The sequence below is a fragment of the Acyrthosiphon pisum genome, chromosome X (genome assembly GCF_005508785.2).
Source record: "Acyrthosiphon pisum isolate AL4f chromosome X, pea_aphid_22Mar2018_4r6ur, whole genome shotgun sequence".
NCBI lineage: Eukaryota > Metazoa > Arthropoda > Insecta > Hemiptera > Aphididae > Acyrthosiphon > Acyrthosiphon pisum.
The window spans coordinates 3,369,841-3,394,190 of record NC_042493.1 but is presented as its reverse complement, the minus strand read 5'-3'; the positions used below and the strand labels follow the sequence as shown (position 1 = coordinate 3,394,190).

The 24,350-nt window shown below is 26.3% G+C and overlaps 1 protein-coding gene across 1 annotated transcript in view; it reads right to left on the bottom strand.

Moving 5' to 3' along the window:
• LOC100164781 (long-chain fatty acid transport protein 4) overlaps positions 1-21,540 on the bottom strand; it is a 59,644-nt gene extending 38,104 nt beyond the window's left edge. The window contains exon 1 of the mRNA XM_001942843.5: positions 21,159-21,540. Coding sequence (XP_001942878.2) covers positions 21,159-21,185 — 27 coding nt within the window. The 5' untranslated portion in view covers positions 21,186-21,540. The remainder of the gene's footprint in view (positions 1-21,158) is intronic.
• Positions 21,541-24,350: the final 2,810 nt, after the last annotated feature.

The window sequence follows — 24,350 nt, the reverse complement described above, 5'->3', positions numbered from 1 at the left end:
AATAATTCTTTGAAAAATAATTTTAAGTGGAGGTCAATTTATTTATTTAATTATATAACTATAGTTACACTATAGTGTATCGTTTCTCGATTATTTTTAAAAGAATTAATTTTTAAAGATTATTGAATAAATAGAAATGAATTTATAATAAATAATAAATTATTTTAATAAAACGTAAAAGCATTAAAACGTTAATCTACATATTTATTAAAAAAAAAAAACATTATCATTCAATTTTAAAACGTTAACCATAAGGCTAAGTTCTAATATTTTATGTTATAACAACATTTGATAACGATTTTTATAATATATTGTACATATTATGGTTATAAAATAATATATTAAATATCATAGCATGGATAATCTTGTATTAAATTCTTAGGTATTAAAGTAATACCAGTGGCGTACGCAGGATTTTTCAATAAGGCTTGAAAATTAGTTACCATGGTAATAATATGCATATTATTTTTATTATGTACAGTCTAATAATTTCAGACGTCTATTTGAAGTATTTTAAAATGTTTGTAACTTTTCAACTTTTCTGTTAGAAAAAATGTTCTGATCATAAACTTAGATGCCCGATGTATGTTTATGGAAGCAAATTGGATCTAGTTGGTACTTTTAGAAGGTCCAAATTGAAAATGCTCAATGATTTTTAAAATAAATGGAGAAAAAAAATGAAAATTTGGTAAAATTGTTGGGTATGACTTGTTGGTCATACCGTCCTCACTTGGACTATATTTGATTAATTAAAATTTTTTTTTTTTTCAATAAATGTCAATAAAGAATTATTTATCCAGTCAAAAAGCTTAAAAATGTAATACGTAAGTTTTTATTATGGCTAAAATATTAACGATAAATAGGCACCATGGTTATTTTTTATAAGTTCAAATTTCGTCAAAACGACAGTTAATTAATTTGTAGTTCAAAACTTATAAAATATTATATGTGTATACTGTATAGCTAAGGCTAGAAAATTTAATACAAGGTCTTTCATACAACTAGTTCATACTTTTATCGAAAAATTACAGATAATTTTAGGCAAATTGGTATGCAAATACAATGTTTTTTCAAAAATGAATTCATTCTGGTAAGACGTATATGAAATTTACGTCTTACTTAGGTGCTATAGTTGACAGTTGAAACTTGATAAACATTTTTTGAAAAAATTAATAATTTTACGGGCATGGTTATTTTTTATAAGTATTTAAAGTTCGTCAAAACCACAGTAATAACCTAAAAAAATATTAATAAGGAGTAGTAGGTAAATCAGAATAATTCTATTTTTATGAAAAAGTTTATTAATATTAATTTGTATCAGTATTTTATGAAATAAATGCTTCAAAAATTGAATTAAGTTGATTTGGTAAATAGTTATTGAATTTAATGAAATTTATATTTATTGTTCAATTTGACATAAATAAAAACCGGCATGATAGTTTGACTTGTATTTAAATTGTTGAAATTATTTAATTATAACAGACAGGGGTCGCAACCGTAAACTCTAAGATGTTCAATAGTAAAAATAGTTATGGACTTTTGAGCCCTAAACTTAAATTTAATATGATTTAGGATTACAACATAGTTTCTAAAATTATAATTATTTTTAAATTACAATAAAATAGCCAAAAAAGAATTTGTTAAAATCACGTAATGCTACTGTTAAATGTTAATGATGTGATCCAAATTTTCTGGTAATTTTTTCCTTACGTTTGAGACAACTATTGGCCATTCGGTATGGAGGATAACCACATTTTAAAACAAATTTTTTTAAACAAAAGAAGAAATAAATGCTCAAACGCTTACTAGTTTCTTTGTACAAGAAAGATGAGAACAAACAAAAACAAAATAATATAAAAATCACGTCATCGTAAAATCAATACATCTTTCACATCACCCAGAAGAATCTATGAAATTAAATAAGAATTAAATTAAATAAAGTTAATATAGCTTCAAAGAAGGCCGCAACGGAACTTGTTACTTTTAAGTTTTAAGTTTTTAAAGCTTATACAGCAATAAACCTAATAAGACTTTTTAGCTATGGTCATTGCGATGAATCTATTTTTAGGAATCTCGTCAGAGATATAATTGGACTAGACACCTACCTAACCTACCCAACCTATACCTATACATTATAATATAAGTACCTATTATTTTTTCGTTATATTTGCATAAATACATTTCATATTATAACGAGTAACTTGTCTAAAAAAATGGGGAGCTACTGAGCGTGGGAGTGTTTTATTGTCGTCGGATCAAAATAATCGATAACCTAGATAACTATTTCTTACCGGAAAAAAGCAAGGAAAAAAGCAATATATTAAAAAACTAAAACCAAATTAATAATAAAAATAACTTATGTTCTTTATGTAGTACAAAAAATCAAATTACTAATAGGTACATAATATACAATATATTATTGACAAAATTGACTATCGAATAAACACAAATTACAGCACTATCTAGTATACAGAGTGTAACAGAAAGAACTGACAAAAAAAAAAAAAAATGTATGCTACTTAATTTTATGACAAAAATTGATAAAATTATAGGATTAGTAAATAGTTTTAGAAATATACCCATGTTACCAAATTTCCAAAAATAATGTTTTCAAAAAAGTTATAGCGTCCAAATTAATTTAATCAAAAAAATACTGACATTTAAAAAAATTCTAAAAAATAAACTACTTGATTTAGATAAATGTTTTTACCATCCAAATAGTTCTTGTAATCAGATTCACAAATTGGCTATTTTGAATTTATTCAAAAAAATTTTAATCACTTTTAAAATTTAAAATTTCCGGTATTAAAAAATAAAAATATATTTTTTTTTTTATTACACATGTAGCGCAAGTGCGATAAATTATATATATAAAAAAAAATTTAAATATTGATTAAAACAAAAGTTACTCCAAAAGTCAGTTCTATCTGTTACACCCTATATTATACACATTGCAGATATTCAAGACACAGATGACATGGATTTGATAAACTTCATTGTGGGTTTTTCTATAGGTAACTGATATAGGTTACAATAAATATAGGTAAAACAATAAGTCAGATATTAAAAAAAAATTAAATGTATAAATATGTACCTATATGTTTTTTCCTAGAACCACTATATCAGGATTATTTTCTACAGTTCCAGTTTAGTTACAAAAGCATTTCTTATACTCACTGCTTATTAATTTAATTAATTACTATACTATATAAATATTTATTAGGTAATACATATACAGTAGAACTTCCATATAACGGTCACCGAAGGGACTGTAAATAATGACCGCTATTTAGAGGTGCCCGTCCAACAGAGGTAGAATAACACTATAGGATGCACTCGACGGGACCAAAAAAATTAACCGTTACATAGAGATGACCGTTAACGGAAGTTTTACTGTATTAAGTTATTTCATTTATTTATTGTTATTAGTCATCTCCTGAGACATTTCTTGTATTATATTTATAATATTGTGCTTAGAAATATTGTATACAGTTAATGATTAATTAACAGTAGTTTTATTAGTGCAAGGCTATATTATTCTTATTATATAAATGTGGATTGTTGACTCACATTTATTAATTATTGTTATTCACGTGGAGCCACAATTATAAAAGAAAATTGTACGTATTATCATTATTATTCTATATGGTAAATGCATACCAATTGATTGTTATTGTATATTTTAGATTCTGAGCGGAGCAATGAATGTATTGATTTTATGATGATGTTTTTTTTGTGTGTCTGTGTACACGATAAGAAGTCAAAATAATGCTTCGATTTTCAACTTCAGTATCTTTTTCGGAGGGAAAGTGAATCTAGTTGGTGCATTGGGGAAGTAAAATTCCCAACAGTTTTAAAAAGCGAGAAAAACAAAAAAAAACAAATCAAGGAAACACAGAAACTTCGTAAAATCAGTTTTCGACAAAATCGATTTTAGTTTTTGGTGTAACTCTAAAACAAATGGCCGTACATACATGACATTTTTACTGAATGTTTATATTAGCATTTTCTATACACTATAAAATTAAATATCAAAATATTTTGAGTTGTTTTGACCTGTTTACAATCATTTACAGTTTCCAATTATTTTAGTTTTTTTTTTCATAAATGTAAATCAAATTTTATTTGAAGGGTCAAAAATCGTGAAACCTTAATACAAGGCTCTTAATATATTGTTACGATAGCAGTTGAAAAAAATTTAAAATAAATAAGCACAATTTTTATAAGCTTTAAAAGTTCGAATTTTAACAGAGTTTATAAAAATTGAAAAATGATTTTGTAGTTTAAAATTTATAAAATGTTCGACTTTTATAGCTACGCATAGATAATTTAATACAAGGCTCCTAATATATTGTTACGATGGCAGTTAAGTATTAAAAATCAAATCGAAATGATGCCCTGCCACTAAGCACGAGAATAGTATCTATATTTTTATAATATGTACACCGCATGCGTACGTGGTGTACCAATAATAATAATAATAATACTAATAATAATATATAGGTATACCCATAATTTATCATCAGACAAAAAAAAATACGCGTATATATACGTAACCACTGACCTTGATTTCGGTCGGGAATTATACACTGCAGGGGGCGTTCCCTTCTCACAGTTATAGTACTAGCATAAATCGCTTGTACCTATGTATAATATAATTAATAAAACAAAAATATATATTATATACATTATACGTGGCTTAGCGTACTGCCGCCGCCGTTCAACTATGAACTAAATTCTTGCGAAAACCGGAATTTCCGGAGTAAATTTTTTTCTTTTCATGTCGATCTTAGTGTATCGTAGTTATTTACTCAACTCAGTTTCTTGCACAGACCAATACGGAATTTAATATATACAATTTTGCCATTGCAGAATAATGTATGATATTAAACAAACAACATTATACTACTTATACTTTTAAAACTTATCAGAAAAACGTCATTCGAAAAAGTTTTTTCGCCTATAATAACTATACTATAATATCAAGTTTCTGAGGTTAATATTTAATTTACAATAATGGTTATGGACTTATGGTTATAAACGAAAGCATTTTGAATTGTTTGATATCGAAAATTTCAAAAAATTATACAAACGATAACATAAAACTCCGAAACATTTGTACTTTGTAGATTGTGTAATAGGTACCGTACATAGTTGTTGCTATTAAGTATACTCACAATGTAGATAATACAGTGTAGTCAATTCCTATGTTTGATTAAGACATTTTTTAGTAGTATTTTGACGGCATTTAATGCGGAAATTGTCCACCAGGAGTGCTAACAAGGCCTAGTCTTAAAATAATTCTATATAGCGGTATACGCATTAAAACTTTAGGAACGAATGTAGTTTAATTTTCAAACGATTTTTTGTTGAAATGTTAGTATTTTTATGCTCAACATGTTGTTGAAATCAGAATTTATCTACCTTTCTTACTTTTTATGTTATTGTTAGGATTTGAATGCATATTGCATTTTTTCTGAATGCCCGAAAACATTAATTTCCAAACAAAAAGTTCATTTCATACATCAAGGAATTAAAAAATGTAACTTTAAATTTAATTTTTTTGACATTTTTAGTGCATTTTTATGGTTTTTAAGTCATTTTTTCAACATTCATTCAAAAAAAAAAAAAAAATAGGTACCTAAATATTTATTATGTTATGAAATTACGAAATTATTTTTGACACGTGTAGACACAAAATACATACATACAAGTTACAACAGATTATTACCCGCATTAAGGTAAAATCTATTACATAAAGCTATTTATCTAAATTGTAATTTTGTATTGCACTGTTGAGTTGAGTCATTACTTCATCGTTAAGTATCGCGTATAGCCTCATCGTTAACGTTTTCGAGAGATTTTCGTAGATTTTTCATAATAATGGGTTTTTTATAAGTTTTAAATTCAAAATTGTGTTTTTATTGAATATAAACATTTTTTAGGGCATTTTTTTTAGTGCATTTTTTTGATGTAAAGCATTTTTTAAGGCATTAAATCGTATTTTTTTAATGCATTTTTCTTGTTTTTAGAGCATTTAAATCCGTTCCCTAATTATTGTTAGTTAGATAGGTAAATTCTGGCGGACAATTCCCGCATTAAATCCGTCAAAATACTAATCACTTTTCAACGCCGAGAGTCTACACAGTATATCTACATCGTTGGTACCTATAACCTTCACGACGGCCAGAATTTTTCTTTTTCTTAGTGACCAAGTCTTTTGCAAAGAAATTATTAGTAAGATTTATTATATAATGCACTCAGCTCTAAGCTGGATTTCAATGCACGCAAGAAGTACAAGTATTGAGATAAGTCTCAGATAATGATAATAATAATATGTAATGTGTGAAAATTCGTAATATCATTGACAGACTAAAAAACTCTGGTTCTTAATTACGACGTTTAACTATATTGACGATAAAAATGTAGACGATGTAGAATCAATCGTTGACATGCACAATATAGCAACACTATACAATTATAATATCTATATATAAACGCATTTCAACGTTGAGGATTAACAAAATATAATAAATTATCATCGAATTTTAGCGATGCTGCGTAAAAAAAAACCCACGGTTTTTAAAATAATAACTTTTTTTTTAAGCGCTACGACACGGAGGATAATGTAATTTTATAAATCGTTTATAAATCATAGGTTTTTAACTATGACTATAATAATGGTCCATGGTAATAGTATGGTTCTTTGCGAAACATTTTTACAAACAATCTAATAGGCGTCTGTTGTGCAATGGCGTTAAGAATGTAGATATAGGCACTCAATTTGAATTTCTCAATATAAAACGAGAATTCCGTTGGTACCCTATAAAGCGCAAACCACTTGATTTTTCAACTGACCAAAAAGCTATTGTTTTGTGCTTTTGTACCTATATTCAATTTTATTATCTGGTATTCTAAAACCCATTATTATACTTTTAGTTCAGAGGTCGGCAACCCACGTTCCGCATGTGGCCTATTATTTATTTTATGAGGCCCGTGAGTAAAATTTATAATTTATACAAAAATCACGAACTAAAGATAGAGTATGGACTGGAATCTGCGGATTAAAACGCTGTTTGTTTGTAGATACCTTGTTAAATTACTAATTCTATCAGTTATGAAATTCAATAAACTAAATTTAATATAATTATACATTTTGTTTAAAATAAAATAAGGTACCTATATTCAAAGTGTGCTCGTGAAAAATTTATATTTTTTTTTTGGCCCTTGACATCAAAAACGTACCTTTAGACGACCTTTGATAACTAATTATTCCAACTTTAAATTTAAAATTTGATTTTAAGTTACTCATTTAATTATAGCTTTGAATTTTAATATATTATAATTTGAAATGTATTTGATAGACAATTAGTGCCAATATATTAGTGACTAAATATTATTCCTATAAACGTAGTATAAGCTAATTGTATTATTGTATTATATTATATTATTATTTATATTATTCGATTTTATACAATACGTATTATCGGCGATTGTGAAATTTAACATTATATATTTTTGACTTTGAAAACAATTCGGGCGCAGTTTACCAAAGACATATTGAATGATATTTTTTTCTCTAAGTCGGTATTCAAAGAAATTTGATTGGTTTATGATTTTTTTCTAATGTGCAAACAGAACTCTGACGACGCACGTATTATGCGTTTACGTGTACCTGTATAAGTACACACATTAAATATATTTTGTTTGTGCCTACAGAAGCAAGGCGCGCTGTATTATTTTTATATTAGTGTTAGGCACCTATACTGAGTATACAGTAAACCTAAATCGTATATTATACCAGACCTAATCTAACCTGTGTGACTGTATACCAATATATGAGATCAAAGTCACCGCGAAGGTAATATACATATAGGTGGTAATAAATAAATGGTATTTTAAAAGTTCAAACAAACAAAACGATAATAATAATTATTAAAACTACAATATTGTCATACGTCATAAAACAACACAATAATAAATAATATAAGGTGTACAAGGTCTTATTTTCGAATTATAACTTACTCGAGTATCGAGTCTTTTAAAATATTCGATTATAATAATATCAGTATTTTAATATCTTTTTTTAACCTACTCAAATATTTTTATATAATCTATAATATTTTTGTATTCAAATATGTATTTTTAATATATTTTTTGTTATTGTCAAAAGAAATTAGAGGTTACGAGATGAAGAAGGCTGTGAACATTAAAATTGATGATATTGAACGCCTAAAATATGAAGTATTAATTCTGAATATTTTTATAATAAAATATTTTTTAATTTAATCTAAATACCAACACATCTGCAACACCAATTATTTTAAACCAGCTAATAATTAAGATGATGCAAATAAAGATCAATCAACTTTTTAATAAAGTAATTAAATATTATTTATTTATATATATATATTATATTTATTATATATATTTAATATCATAAATTAATTAAAAACAAACGTCCAATAAGGCAATAAATATCTACCATTAATAATTTTTAAATTACGTCTAAATAACTATATATTTGTTAGTATTAAAATTACAAATTTTCATAATATTAACACTTTTTATAAATGCAAAACAAATATAGCATAAAAATTCCTATTTGTAAGGAAAATGTTTTACGAATTTCCTACTTTTCCATCACCCTAAAATATACTAGATAAAATTATCTACTGTCAAAGATTGCCATTTGGACTAATATAAATTTATCTAAATGCGGTACAGTGCACACTGAAATATCTAGCAGTAAATTGATTGTTTATAATATTACCTGTACATATTATAACTCGATTTATAAAACAAGAAATAATCTGAACATCATTATTAGGTGATTATGATAATTACGCAGGTACCTAATTATTTATTCCAGACTTATTTATGAGAAAAAACAGTCTAGCTGGTCAGGGTTCTTCAACCGTCATGTCTTTATTTAAGACACGTGAACACGTCATTTTAAGCAAAACATTTATTTTTTAAAACATTTTCAATCATTGAAAAAGTATAACGAATGCGGCCCTTGAGATTTTTTAAATATTATAGATAGCCCACAGCCTAAAAAGGTTGAAGACACCTGCAGTCTAGGTAGTACTAATTATATTCTGTAAATATTCTAGTAAATAGTAGGTAAATACCAAATTATTCAGAAGTAAGAACATTAAAACACAAATTGGGTTTTAATCACGTCACTGTTGATAATTTAAAATGTATAAGAAAAAAACATTAATAAGTAATCAGTTCGAAATTTAACTAAATAAAATAAGAAATAGGGAAAATCATCGTAATTTGGAATTCCCACAGCTTAGAAAATCTTAATTGGCTTACCGAAATATGCAGAATACTAGAATAGTATCTTTACCCATATCTTATTTATTGTTTATTATAGTTATCTACTCTAATTGTATAAATCTTATGAATATATCTAAAGCTAAACGTTAAACCTTATTTAATAACATACATAGAAATTTAAAAGTTACAAATAGATTCAGATGTTATATGTTAAGTACGGTATACGTAGGTACTGAACAAAAGCTTTTAAACTTTAATTTAAATTCAAGCATATATAAACAATTATCCGATTTAAATTTTTTCGTTAAAAATTATTAATAATTAAAAAAAAAAATTCTTAACCAAAATACCTGTTAACTCTTACGTACTATCACAATATATTGTAGATAATATTAGGCTCATAATTATAATTAATTCAACTGTCCGAAAGTTTCAAACTGCTAAAATAATATATATTTTCTTGTATTCATCATTACAAACAAAATTACTTGTATTAAGAACATTAAACATACTAGTCAAAAATTTGTAAATTACACTTATAGAATTTTCGAACATTGATCAATAGTTACTTCAATACATAATATAATTTATATTATATATCTAATTATAACTTATAAGCAATATTATGATTTTTATAATAATTTAAATCTAGAAAACACAATTAAAATATATTATCATTATATAAAAGTATCCATGATTATTCTTTGGAAATGTAATACTATCTGTAACCCGTGTTTACAGGTGCATTTTTCTGGAATTTAGAAATATAAAATACACTAAAAAATTGTTTGCATAATATATTAAAAGTTCTATATACAGTAAACACTAACTAACTGTACGTATTTCCATAGAACCTAAAATATTATTATTCAAACATTATAATAATATATTAGAATATATTGTATAATAATGTTTGAGCTCTCAATATGTGTTTGAAACAAAATATTCGATTTAAAAGCACAATAAAAAAATGTAAGTACCTACCAAAAGTTTGGTCCAAATTAATCGGCACTATAGAAATAATCATTGCATAATTTTAAAGAAACTGCTCATGAAATTCAATATAGTAGTACCTACCTACCTACCTATAAATTATATAAATTATAGATGAATACTGACTAGCCATAGAGCATATAGTAATAATAATAATATCCATATTATGTTTTCCACCGTGCGTTTAGGTTTTATTTGAGGCTACGGACACCAAGCGTTATATATTATTATAACTACTTTCTCTGAAAAGAATTAACTGTATAATGACTCGTACAAAATACGCCTCAACATTGTAAGCTTCTATAGTTTAAGATCGAATGTGAGCAATATTATTACATTTTGCGCGTTAGAATCTGGATTGTATCACACAATGATGGTATACATTAACGGTCTACCGAGTAGACCATTATCTGCGTAATGTCTGCGTATTACGTTCTATAATTGTCACAATGTATTTTATTTTATTCATAAAATATAGTATTGTCCTGGACTGTAGCTGCAATGCGCAGTCAAAGACGCAACATTACACCGCCATTGACTTTCAGTTCTAATATATTTTTCCGACCGGCATGGATCGAGTTGTAGCGCATTTTTGTTGTTTTAACGGTATGTTATTTTAATACATAATATTATGGTATGGACTATAATATAGAGTATAGGGTGTGGCTCACACACCAATAATTTTAGCTCAGGAAAATCGACTATTCTTTTAATTTAAATGGGTGCCATTAGTTACAGATTATATAACTATTGTAATTATTAGAAATATAGCATATAATAATTATAAATTTAAATTTAAAAATGTGGATAACTGGGGACTGTTCTGCCGTATACTAATTATCGAGCATGTCATTATAATGTATCTGTTATATTTGAATCCAATGATAAATAGCTCAAAATGTGTCAAAATATTTCGAAAATATTTTATATTACCATGTACGGAAAATTCTATTTTATATATTTCCAGTGTCTACAATTATTAGTTTTTGAGTTACACCAAAAAAATAAAAATCGATTTTGTATAAAAATGTCTATTATTCCTTCAATTTTTTTCCAACGCTTTCAAAAACTGTTGGGAATTTTAAATTTTGATCTTATATGAATGCACCAACAAGATTCACTTTTCTATCAGAAAAGATGCTGATGTTGAACATCAGTGCATTTAAACTACCCAAAAATATGTTGACGACAGAAAAAAACCACATAATTGTAAATACATTCATCATAAAAATATTAGACAAACAATTGTCTAACATAACAATTATTTACTGGCAGTATAATGTTTTGAATGAAACTTTTTTCTGGAAACAAACGACATATTTTCAAATATAATAATAAACGGTATGCAAATTACGAACTCAACGAGTACGAAGTAATTAAAAGTTATATGTAAATAACTATTAAGCATATAAATAAAATTAGTTTAATTAAATAGGTAGAACAACTTCTTTCAAACTGTACACGGCGAAGTAGAGAAATACAGCCAGTATAGATAGGTACCTTATATTATAACTTTTTTAAATAGTTCTACAAGGAATTATGTAGGACTGGGAATTACTAGGAAATCTAATATATAATATTGATGTTGAATATTATAATTTTTAAGAATATAAATAAAATTAATTAATGTAATTAAACGTGCGCAATATTATTGACTAATAATTTTATAATTAATTTTGATAACTGCCAACTTATTTTTATAATTCATATTTACTCGGCAGATTTACAAAACTCCAATCTCTACTATTGGTAGCTGAGACAGTTGTACTATAAACGTGTAAGCAGCTACAATAGATAAAATATTTAAATATTAAACACATTTTATAGTATAAGTTATATTTGTTAAAAAAACAAGTTTAAAAAAAAAAACGAGAAGTTGGCGAAAATAGTTGTACTCCGGTGAAATATTATTATTATTGAGCACGGTCATCATCTATTTTACATAATTATGTAAAATACACAATCGCGCTTATCGTTCGGGTCACGTTAACTTCAATAAACTTATTTAAATTAGTATTATCTTCGAATTCACTTGGACAAGCTTATAACTCAGATCTTCTGATCTTCACAAATTCCTACATTGGGTATGAAACATATTTTCATAAAATTGTACACTGAAATTATTATCGTTTATCCTCTCAATTATTGGTTTCTCACGTCTATACATGTCAAAATTCAGTTTTGTCAGTGGTTATTTTCTGCATAATGAATCGTGTTGCATCATGTAAAATGTATAATACACCATTTATATACACCATTAATGGCAAGATGTGGTTTTTGCTGCATCATATTATAGCTATAACATATTTTTTTTTACTATTTCTGTCTACTTTTCAAATACAAAAGATATTCGATTTATCACACTTGTAAGGAAATTTATTTTTAATATTTGAAAACATTTATTTTACCTGAACGTTAAAATCCGTTATATTATACTCAATAATATGTATACAATAAACATCATAAAAAATGATAAACACGTATAATTAAAACAATTAGTAAAGAATAATTTAATAACACTGCAACTGTATAGAATATAATATATTGTAAAATGCTACAGACTCGTAACAGTAAGAGTATAATTAAAATTATTACTACAAGAAATATTAGATCAAATTTGATGATTATATTTTATTACCTAATCCATTCTTAAGTTATACTTGTATACATTATTGTGTTATTTATAGATGAATAAGCTTTCTGATGCTACTGCCATTTTAAAATCAGTACAATATATTTCAAACTCAGAAGATAAATGTTTAGTCCTCAGTGTATTTCTAAGCACAAAAACGAATCTAAAAATCGCTTCAATCTCATAGACATATCTTAAAAATTCAACATACAAACCATTATATCCTACAATATAACAATAATAATCTTAAATTCGTTAAAAGAACATTTTGATAAACTATCTGCAGTGTTGATAAAATTTGCGAGTAAAACAAATGTCAAATTAACCTTCAGCTTTGATATTTTTAAAAGGTTTTTTCTATCTTAAAATAATTATCAACTGTAATCAAGACAAGTACACTATATTATACACGAATTAGGTAGGTATACTTTAAATCAAGGCTATGAATTTTGATGGAAACATATACTATATTTTATATAACCTGTATAACCAGGATCAGTTTTGGAATCACCCAACCCAACAGCCAAGCACAATATAGGTACCTAGATATACAACCAAAAACCATATACTATTTTTTTTATTTCTATGTCTGTTCTGACACTATAGATCGACATTTTTTGAGTACAGAAAATATCGGGACTTCAATAATATTTTCATAACGAATATAAAACCGACGAAAATAATTTTTACTGCCACTGCACCTTATATTTTAAACGCGATTTGTACACTTGCATATAACTAGCTACTCTTGATATTTCTATGCGTATAATATATTGGTACATACAATGACGCGGCAAGTTCCTATATACTAATTGTCACTAAGTGTATAGAACTTATATATGCAGTCATAACTACCTACGCGGCATAATTTATAGACTCATTATGTCACGAATTCATCATATAAATACTTATTTGTTACGTGTTGCTTAGCCAAAATAGTGAAATTGCTCGTCATATTTAACAAACTCTTGTGTAACTAAATACTATAAATTTAGTCGATAGTTTATTTACCGAAGGAACGGTGCAAAATCGTATACAGCTACGATAATGGTGGCATTCACGACGTGTACCATTTGCTCGTCGCCATCAATAAATACACTTATATTATTATATTATGTAGGATTATTGACATAATATATTGATTTATACGTTAAGGAAACAAAAATACGAAATAGCGGACAATCTGTTGTGTCAATATTTTTTTGGGAGAAAGCATCGTCACCGTATATACACGTATTTAAATGTGTGAACGTGTGCGACTATATAAAATCACACACAGGTGCAGGTGTGCAATGTTTAAGCACTCGTCTTAGGTCTGAACGCAATCTACGTTACCCTGACCCCCGAAGGTTTAGTATAATATTATACGTAAATTGTATTTACTTACGCATCTACACTGCAGTAACTGCGGTATACCCGAAACGATAGTGCTACGCAGTGAGTGGTGAGATGACAGAGATATTGTCATGTTGGAAAATTATAGTATAATTATTGTTATGTTCAGAATAATAATGTCCCTAAAAGCAGAGGGAGTGAAATCTAGTTTCGGAAAACAACTCAATGCATACATTAATGTATATAAATACTAAATAGGTACCTATAGACGGTATTATAAAAATGTACGAACTTGACGCAAATATTTGAAAAATTACCGCAAGAATTCAATGTTTTTGGATTTTGACTTTTTTGGAAAACTAAATGTTTATATTTTAAGAGGTGAAATACCGAAATATATGGACTCTAATAAATTTAAAAACACATAATTATACACAGGGGGATTCACCAACAAGCATGCTCCCCAATTTTCCATTTACTAATAAATTTATACAAATTCTGAATTTTGGAATTTGAAATATACTTAGACTATATTTTAAAATTCTTGACATTTTTTTTACTTTTTACTTTAGGAGTGTCCTGGGAAGATACAAACTTCTGTTTTTCAAATGAGAGTCCCCTTTTTCAATTGTAAAATATTTAGTTGATAATTTTTCTGTAATCTATGGCGTATCAAAATCAAATTCGAACGAATAGTTGTTGTTGAGTTATTTACATTTGATTACTAAGAATAATAGGTCCACGATAATGGGTTTGTAAGATATGGTGATTTGAATATTGTTGTGATTAATAGTATCATCATCTGTTTTATATTTTTGTAAAACCAATTTTAAACATTATTATCTTCAGTACAAACATTTAAATACCTGAGAAACTATTCCTTCGAAATTTGAATTAGGTACAGAATTTGAATAAATTCATTATTAATGGAAAAAATAGGGGTGACCATGCTAGGTAAATCACCCTGTATATTAAACATATTATATCGATACCCCAGAGCACACATGTTAGTTATTTTTAAATTCTTAATGCTTTTTTTAAGATTTAATTTATGTTAAAATTTGAACCTAATAATACTTATATACAAAAATAATTTTAACATAAATCCTACAAATGGCTTATCAATGACGATCTATTGGATCTTGACGTTACTGGAATATACATTATACCTACATTTTTCAAGTGGAGCTTCAAGACAATATACAGAGACGTCGTGCACTACATTGATTTACAATCCGAAATCTCTGCAAATTATAATACTTATGACTTATGAGTAATACACATACATATTTTTTAGACAGGCACAACTAATGCACATTTTAGAAAAATTATGAAATTATTCATACATAATTCAAATCAATGAAATGATTTGATCAACAATGAAATATTCATCCATCGTACATATTTATTTCATTTAACAACGCCAATCAGATAATATACAAATTTAAATATTTTGGTCATTTTAAAATAATCTAGATACATGTACGGCATTCGCAAAAATATTCCAAACTCACTTTTTAGTCGTATCCAGCAGGTATCTCGGCTTATGAGTAATAAGTGTAATAAATATATTATTTAATTTTAATAAGTGTCATTGAAAATTGCAAGACTTCAATATTTCTAACAAGTAGTTACTCTTATAATCTTATTATATTAATCTTTATCCTTAATATTTCAGATTTCCTAAAACATAACGTTTTGAAATTCAAGATTTTCAAAAAATTATATAATTATTAAATTTCATACTCACGTAAAGTTTAAGTTTTTTTCGATAAGGTATTTTATTTATTTTCATCTTCTATAGTACCTACGATATTAAAAGATGTTTTCTGACAAACTCTATTGCTATTAGTGTCCATAGACTGTTAGTCGTTATAGCATCATTAAATAATTTAGAAAATAAGGCTATATTAAATAAGCGCCAAAAGGTACAAAAATAACATATTATCATTTGCGCCAAAATTAATATTTTAAATAAGTAGTTATTTAAAAAAGTCGATTTTATAAAAAAATTGTCAATGAATGTAATATCTATAAATTAATAAATTATAATTTTAATAAATAGGTTATATCGGTCTTACAAAAAATGTTAAATAGTAAATTGTTAAAATATAATATAATATAGTTCTAAATTAAATATAGGCTATTTAATGTCTATTAACCGAAGCACACAGGTATTTAGGATTTTGGCGCTTTCGTACGATATGATTTTGGCGCATTCGTACGATACAATTTTTTTTTCTTATCTCATTTTAGCGCTTATGTCTTCCACCGGAAAATAAATCATAGTGTATTTTATCCTAAGAGAAAAATAATTATGGTATTATTTATTAATTATTATTAACAAAATATTTTCAGTTGTATTTTTATATCTGTGAAGTGAGAACTCTGTTTACTATACCTATAAAACATTTTATAAACATGTAAATTGTATATATTACAAGTGCGAGTAAAAGCAGTTTGCGTTGATTGATATTATTAATAAATAAAAATAAATGAAAACATAATTAAAAGGTACTATGTAAATTGATACGTAATACGTTGGTATTGATTAATTATAAATCATTGTAGTTGATAGTTGTACAATAAATTGTACTTGTAACAACTTGTATAAGGTATATTTTTTTATTATATAAATTATTCATTATATATGTTGTATAAACTGGAACCTTTGTTGCAATTTGAAATCAAGCAGAACTTTATTGCAAAATCAAAATAACTATTTCATCAATCGTTCGTAAGTCGTATTATGACTAATGAGTGACTAAAGAGTGGCTATACTTAAGTTATGATATACAATATAGGTACTCACGAGTCATGGCATAAAGACTGTTTTAATTCAAAATTAATTAAACGATGGTAGTAATTATAATTTTTGCATTAATTCGTGAGACCAATTTTGATATAGTTTAGTTATCGTCACAAGACTATATATAATATATTTTAAAATGAAACGTTATATTTAAACTACAAGTTATATCAAACTAGTTACCGAGTTATGCATTTTCAAATTGATACCCGCACGGATTAAGGCAAAGCCCAACTTATTTCTACGATAGAAATAGCAATTCTTACAATTACATACTAACTTATATATCACTATACAAATTATACTTTTTGAAATTATCTAGAATTAGTTTTAATCATTATATAGGTACTACTACTTAATTTGTATTTAATAAATATTTGCGATCACAGAAAAAATACATGGCCATGATACCAACACCATCAGTGATAATATGATTTAAATATATTTATTTTGATCGTCCGATTTTTGAAGTATACTTATTTGATGAAACACCTATTAAAAACGGGTTTTGCCATTAATTTGTAAATAACAATTAAACCTCTATACACGAATCACAAATGGGTTTCAAACGACCATATTATGCATTCTCAAACTTATTTTTACACAACTACCTAACGTATCTCTAATCGATATTCCTCACCCAAATAAACATTATTGACAAAATATGACATTTCCCATCAGTGGCGTAGCTTCAGGTGGAGGAGACAAATTTTGTACACAATACAACATATGTAATATAATAATATGAATATATATTCTATACTAATTGTACGTCTATTAAAATCTTTATATCTCCCCCTCCCTGTGAAAAATCCTAGATACGCTGTTTCCCATTACATTTTTTCAATCCTACTAAATAAACTGCGTTTTTCTTGACTCTCCGTATTTGTTTATTCTTATATTTGAATTTGGTATTTACACATTAATAATTTTAATTACAAATAGGCTTATGGCAAAAAAACATATTTTACTTTTTTTCTTTCATTACAATCAATTCATTAGTCTTAACAAGAGAATTTTATTTAAGCTAAACGTACTTTAAACATACTAACTAGCGATTATTAGTGGTATCATCAATCTATAAACTATTTCAATCTATATACTATTCAGCCGTATAAAATACGGGTGTATAATTTAGGGCTTAAATTTAATTAGTTTAATCATTTGTTTAGCGCTAGTATTCAAATTTGAAGCAAGTCAACTATAAATCTATATTAAAAGGTTGAGCACTTTCGATAAATAATAATATTATAATAATATTATATAGTTACAACAGCTCACAAGTATAACTTTTGTCAATTACATCATCTATACTACTCATCATTCACCACTGGTTTGATTGCTTGTTAAATCAAGGCAGGAATTTAAATAACGTAAATACTTTTACAGTTATACTAAATCTTGTATACAATTTTATATTAATTTGTAAAAATAATTTTATTTTAATATCGAGTAATCAACATATATTGCATATCTATAATAAACAAAATAATAGACTGCCTAAAGTTATGTACCAATACATATTATATTTTTTCTTAGTTTCTTACATTGAAAATGACGGCTAGTTCTATTTATTCATTTTGTACACGTTATATTTTGTAGGTACTTATTAAATACGTGATCATATTTTTTTGCAGATCTAAAAATATAAATGTGTGTCTTAATGTTTACGGGAATATTGTTGATAACTTAAGACTATCTCTATGTAGTGCGGCAACGTATCAATAACGTGCCACTTTTGGCAAAACGGAAAACTTTGTGTCGCGTCAAGGTTCTTACTTATTTGAGTTCGATATCTATCAAATCTGGTGATAATATTGTTGAATTAACGTAACGTACGGTACTACACAAACGATATTTAATTAGCTAAATATGAACACTCAATTATAATTTATAATAATATACATTTTTATCTCGAATGGATATAGACTAGACGTTTGTCCTTACAGTCATCAGATGTAATTTATGTGGATACACATGACAATTTTTTTAAGACCTTAACTATTAAACAGCATACAAATACAATTAAACACGCGATGTATACCCATATAAACTCATCTGTTGGAACGACGAGTACCTAGAATGATAGAGTATAATAATATAATATATTACCACAAAATACAATGCAAGAATAACTACACGCAAGTCGTAACCTTGTACTGAACATATTATCATTATAATGTTATACTTATGTGAGTAAATTATAATAATTAACCAAATAATCATATAATTTGAGTTTTGATATGAAAACATTATTTTTACCTATTGAAAAGTGCAATAATTCATATAGAAATACTTCTCAAAACAAAATCCTAGTATTAAACACATGTAACATTTAAACAAGAAAACTTTTCTATTTTTATAAAAGAAAACATTATACATGATGTAAATCTGAACGTGCTTTTATTTAATTATTAAAATTATGATATAGGTACAAGGCACAACACTTTTTCCTACAAAAAAAGTAAATCAAAATAATATATAATAATAATTCGATGATGTCTAGCAGGAAAATCCAGCAAGATACCAGGATGCATTTTAGTAAACCAAAGGCCAAAGAGAGGGTTGATATTTGCTAATTATATGCTATACAATTTTAAACAAATCCACTTTTATAATATAATTTGACATCATTAATAATAATTACAGTTTCAAAACTATTTCTATCTATTAGTAAATGCGATTTGTGCAATATAAAAAGCCAAACAACCATTATATTGTCTCAAAATTCCGCCCTTACGTATCAACAATTTAAATAAATAAGATAACGTTTAATCAATGACATTTTTCTAAAATAAAATCGAAGACAGTACATATTTTATGTTATTATACGTGTATTAAGCAGGGCTTGCATTTGAAAAATTTGATAAATTTTAACATTTAAAATGTTATATAACTTTTGGGTTATCGTTTTTATGGTTAAAATATTTTGGATTTTTTACAATTATAACTATATTTTAACTATATTATAACTTTATACCAGCAAGTATTGGCTCCGTCTAACTAACGCATAACATAGCAAATTTTACGTATTAAGAAGAATCCGTTTTACTCTGTTATTTTTATTATCAGAGTGAATTAACTTATTATCAAACTTTAAGGCAAGATTACCTAGGGCACTTCGAAGGAATTTTTTTGATATTTTAATTTTGAACCAATATACGAGCTTTTAAAAATTGTACATTTTTGTAATTGTATAATGCTTACAACTTGCTTGAAAATTCAAATAATATTTGAACATACCTACCTAGAATATTTCTTGAGGTGCTCTAGATAATATTCTTGCCTTCAAATATAAAGGGTATAACGCCCTCTTAACAAAATACTACTGTGCAATTGGCGCCATGTGATGTGGAACAATGGTCAAGATGTAATCTTAAATTTATATTTTCTATAAATACAATGACTGGTAATAAATAACAAATTTAACAATAATATTTAAATGGTAATGCTTACGGCATTTCAATTACCAGGATATAATACCAATTTAAATGAAAAAAATTAATTTTATTTTTATGATACCGAAATTTAATATAAAATGTTTTTAACTATTTCGTGTTCTGTTATTTTGTTTGTTATTCTATATATATTGTTAACTTTTATGTTTTGTACTTCGGTATTCTATTATTTTCGTTTATCGTTTTTCATTTTAATCACTTTCAGAATTTAAATAATTTTTTTGTCAAGTGCGTAATGTTATAATCACAGGTAACGTTATTATAACTTTGCAATCCCAGACATTAAGTAACAATTTGATTTTAATATAAGTACATAATATATTATATAATAAGTACATCAAAAAAACATTTTAAATGAAAATACGATTGTAACATTTTTGAAGCATTCGTGAATTGATTTGACAACAAGAAAGTCCAATAATATTATACTTGTGTTATTTTACAATATTCAACTAAATCACGTTAACTCAAAGTCAAAATTCTAGAAAAACAAATTTAATTTAAATATAATAGCTTGAAATAAAGTGTATAAATTAAAACAAAATCATCTGAATATATAATATATTTAAGTGTACATCTGCACGTTAAAATGTATACACATATTATGTAAAGTATAGTTATAATTAGTTTGTATTGCTCTTACCTGTTCGTTAATATCAGTAGTTTTCATACTTATAACTCACTCAGTAAAAAAAATTTATTCAGAATTAAATTACTACGTGTTAGTCGGAATTCATTTTTCGTCAATAAATTAAGTGTGCACCATAAATACAACTTAACAATAAATAATAATTATATTCATTGTTTATACTATCAACATTTATAGTGATTAAAATAATTAAAACATGTTATTCAGGCCAAACAGAAGAACACGAACGCCATAAGAAAAATATATACGAGATCCTGATCGAGGCGGTCTCTCTTTACTGGCATGACTGTCGCTAATGTACCATGTGTTCTACTCGATCAAATAAGAGGGGAACACAACCAGTAACGGGTTTGTGAGAATACAATTCGAGGAAGGGGTTATGTATCAGCACGTTATGTATGAAATCACTTTTGAGAATAATAACAAAATGGAATTTGAAACATCATATTTAACAGTTATAGAAAAACTACAAATTGATAAAAACACTACTATGCGCTCAGTTAATGTTTTGACGGATTATATTGTGTTAGAGGTTAGAACAATGAGGTAGGTATGTGGATTGAGGATTCATAGAATTTTAAGCTTCTATCACGTTGTAGGTTTCTTAACATACATTTACACACGTAATATCCATCTGTGACGTGGTTATACTAATATCAATATTTACAATGTATTTATTACCTATTATAAATGATAAAACTAAAAACTGATTGTATATTTAACTAACAGTAAAAATTGAAATTAATATGAAACAGTTTAAATAAAGAATTGTACAGTCAATTGAAGAAAATTTAATATAAATTTATACCAGCCAATATATGAGTACAAATATTTTTATCAAAAAAATAAATAAATAATGGTCAAGTGAGCAACAGCTCTGCTATAATATGTAAATTATTTTACTCAACGGGTTTTTTTAAATTAAATAATTTATTAATTCTACAACTTGCTACAATATGTTTTTTTTTTTAATAAAACTAATAGTTTAGTATAATTTAAGGAATATGTTTCGTTAAATTTTTCCTGTTTGTACAACATAACGGCAACTATATAATGTCTTAAAGGTACTTATATTTATATTTTAAATAAATGATAACCCAATAAATATTGATTTAATCAAAAGTGGTTAAAATATACGCTTGCTATAATTTTTCCACAACTACCTCTAAAATTAGTAATAAATTAAAGTAACCGAATATTTTAAGTTTAATGCACTAGCTTCAAGTATAAAACTTTAACCCTGAGATGCAACTTTTGAGCTTATTATAACAAAAAATATTTTTTAATTAGGAAGTTAATACAATATACACATTAGACACACATAAAATAATCAATAGTTTCATCAAACTTCATAATAATATTATAAGTATAAATCACCAAAATATAATATATTTGACTATATACTTGACGGAATTTTCAGTTTGAACTTCAAATGTTATCAATAGGGAGCGGATGTTTGTGCTCCAAAAAATGTAAAAATAATGCATGCAATTAAGCTCTAAAAAGTATAAAAAAAATATGCTTAGAATTTATTAAAAATATGCACCAATAAAATTTTTATTTAAATATATTTTGTTTGTTAAAAATTAAAAATATATAGGTATAAAATAATTATTCATTAAATTAAAACTTTAAAAAGAACTGTTGGTGAATTTTTTGATAATCTGAATTTAATATACATGGGTATATATTAGAAACCAAGTACTAACTAGGTGAACATGAAATGATTTGAAAACATATCTAGTAATTGGGCATTGCACTGGATAATCAATGTTTAAAACAAAATTATGAAATCTCGACGATTTGGAATTAATTTTCGGCATTTTTAAATAAATAGGCGTACAGTTTTATACAATATAGAAACGTAGAAAACAACTGCAATTGGCGAAATTGTTCGATAGTCGATACCGACTCCGGTATTTTATATTTATTTTTGTCGCGGGACAATATCGATAAGGCACAGTAATCGAAATGTCTTGAATAACCCCATACATCCCGCCGCGGCGGGTGAAAACCGGCCATTCCCGCCGCCGTCGGGATATTTTGAACTATTAATTACGCGTGACGAGTCCGTTAATATATTACTATATTAGTATATTACGAAAAACCTCAAATATGTACTAAAAGCATGACGCACAGGTAATATAAAAATATGATCAATCAAGTAAAAATCTGACAAATATGCAAAAATATGAGATAGGCATCTCTTAGTAAAATATTATATTTATTGTTATAAAATAATAATTTATAAGCCAATAATCAGGCACAGAACAATATAGAAACGACACTCGATCAGCTGATCGGGCCTCTTATCCCTACGGTATGAAGTATTGGACTCCAAAAGTTGTACAGTATCCGTGCTCTGATAAGATGTTGGTAAGGTGTATCCCCTTTGTTACGAAATTATAAAAACGGAAACAATACATTCACAGCTAGCGTATCTCAGTGGCGTATTTACGGGGGGGTCATGAGGTCACGACCCCCCCACCCCATTTCGTAATTTTAATATACTTAATTGGTTGTATTTACACAAGTCTTAAGACTTACTGTATGGTTTAAAGTAGATTTATAAATAATATTAAGTACGAACATACTACATTCTTAATACATTAAAATGCCTAACAAATATTATATGCCAAGATAACTAAAACTTAAAATTAGAAAATAAAAAATGACCAATTTTATTTTGTGTACCAAAGGTGAGTGATTTTTTTTAAATACCTACTATAGACATTTATTTAATAGAAAAATTTGCATAATTTTTTCTTCCACCTAAATACTTCCGAAAGAGCATTTTTAATGAATAATGGTACATATTTGTATGTGTTTAGTAAAGTAAACTATTTATATAATTTTAATTTATTATCATTTCAAATTAAACTATAACTAGTATAAAATGTATAAAAATATAATGTATGAAAAATAATAAAAAATGTCAAATGTTTAAAACAATTTATATTTTACAATTCAAAAACGTTAGGTATTTCCGAGGGGTGAACACCTTGGGGGTAATCAGTGTACAAGGTGATGGTAATCATAGGTAACCATAGGTAATCACAGGTATTCTTTGTAGTAAATCATGGATAGTCATAGGTATAATCATTGAAATCAGTAATCCGCAAGGCTGGGCATTAACTAGTTAAAAAGTTAAAGTTAAGTTAAAAAGTTAAGTTACTTTTAACTAAG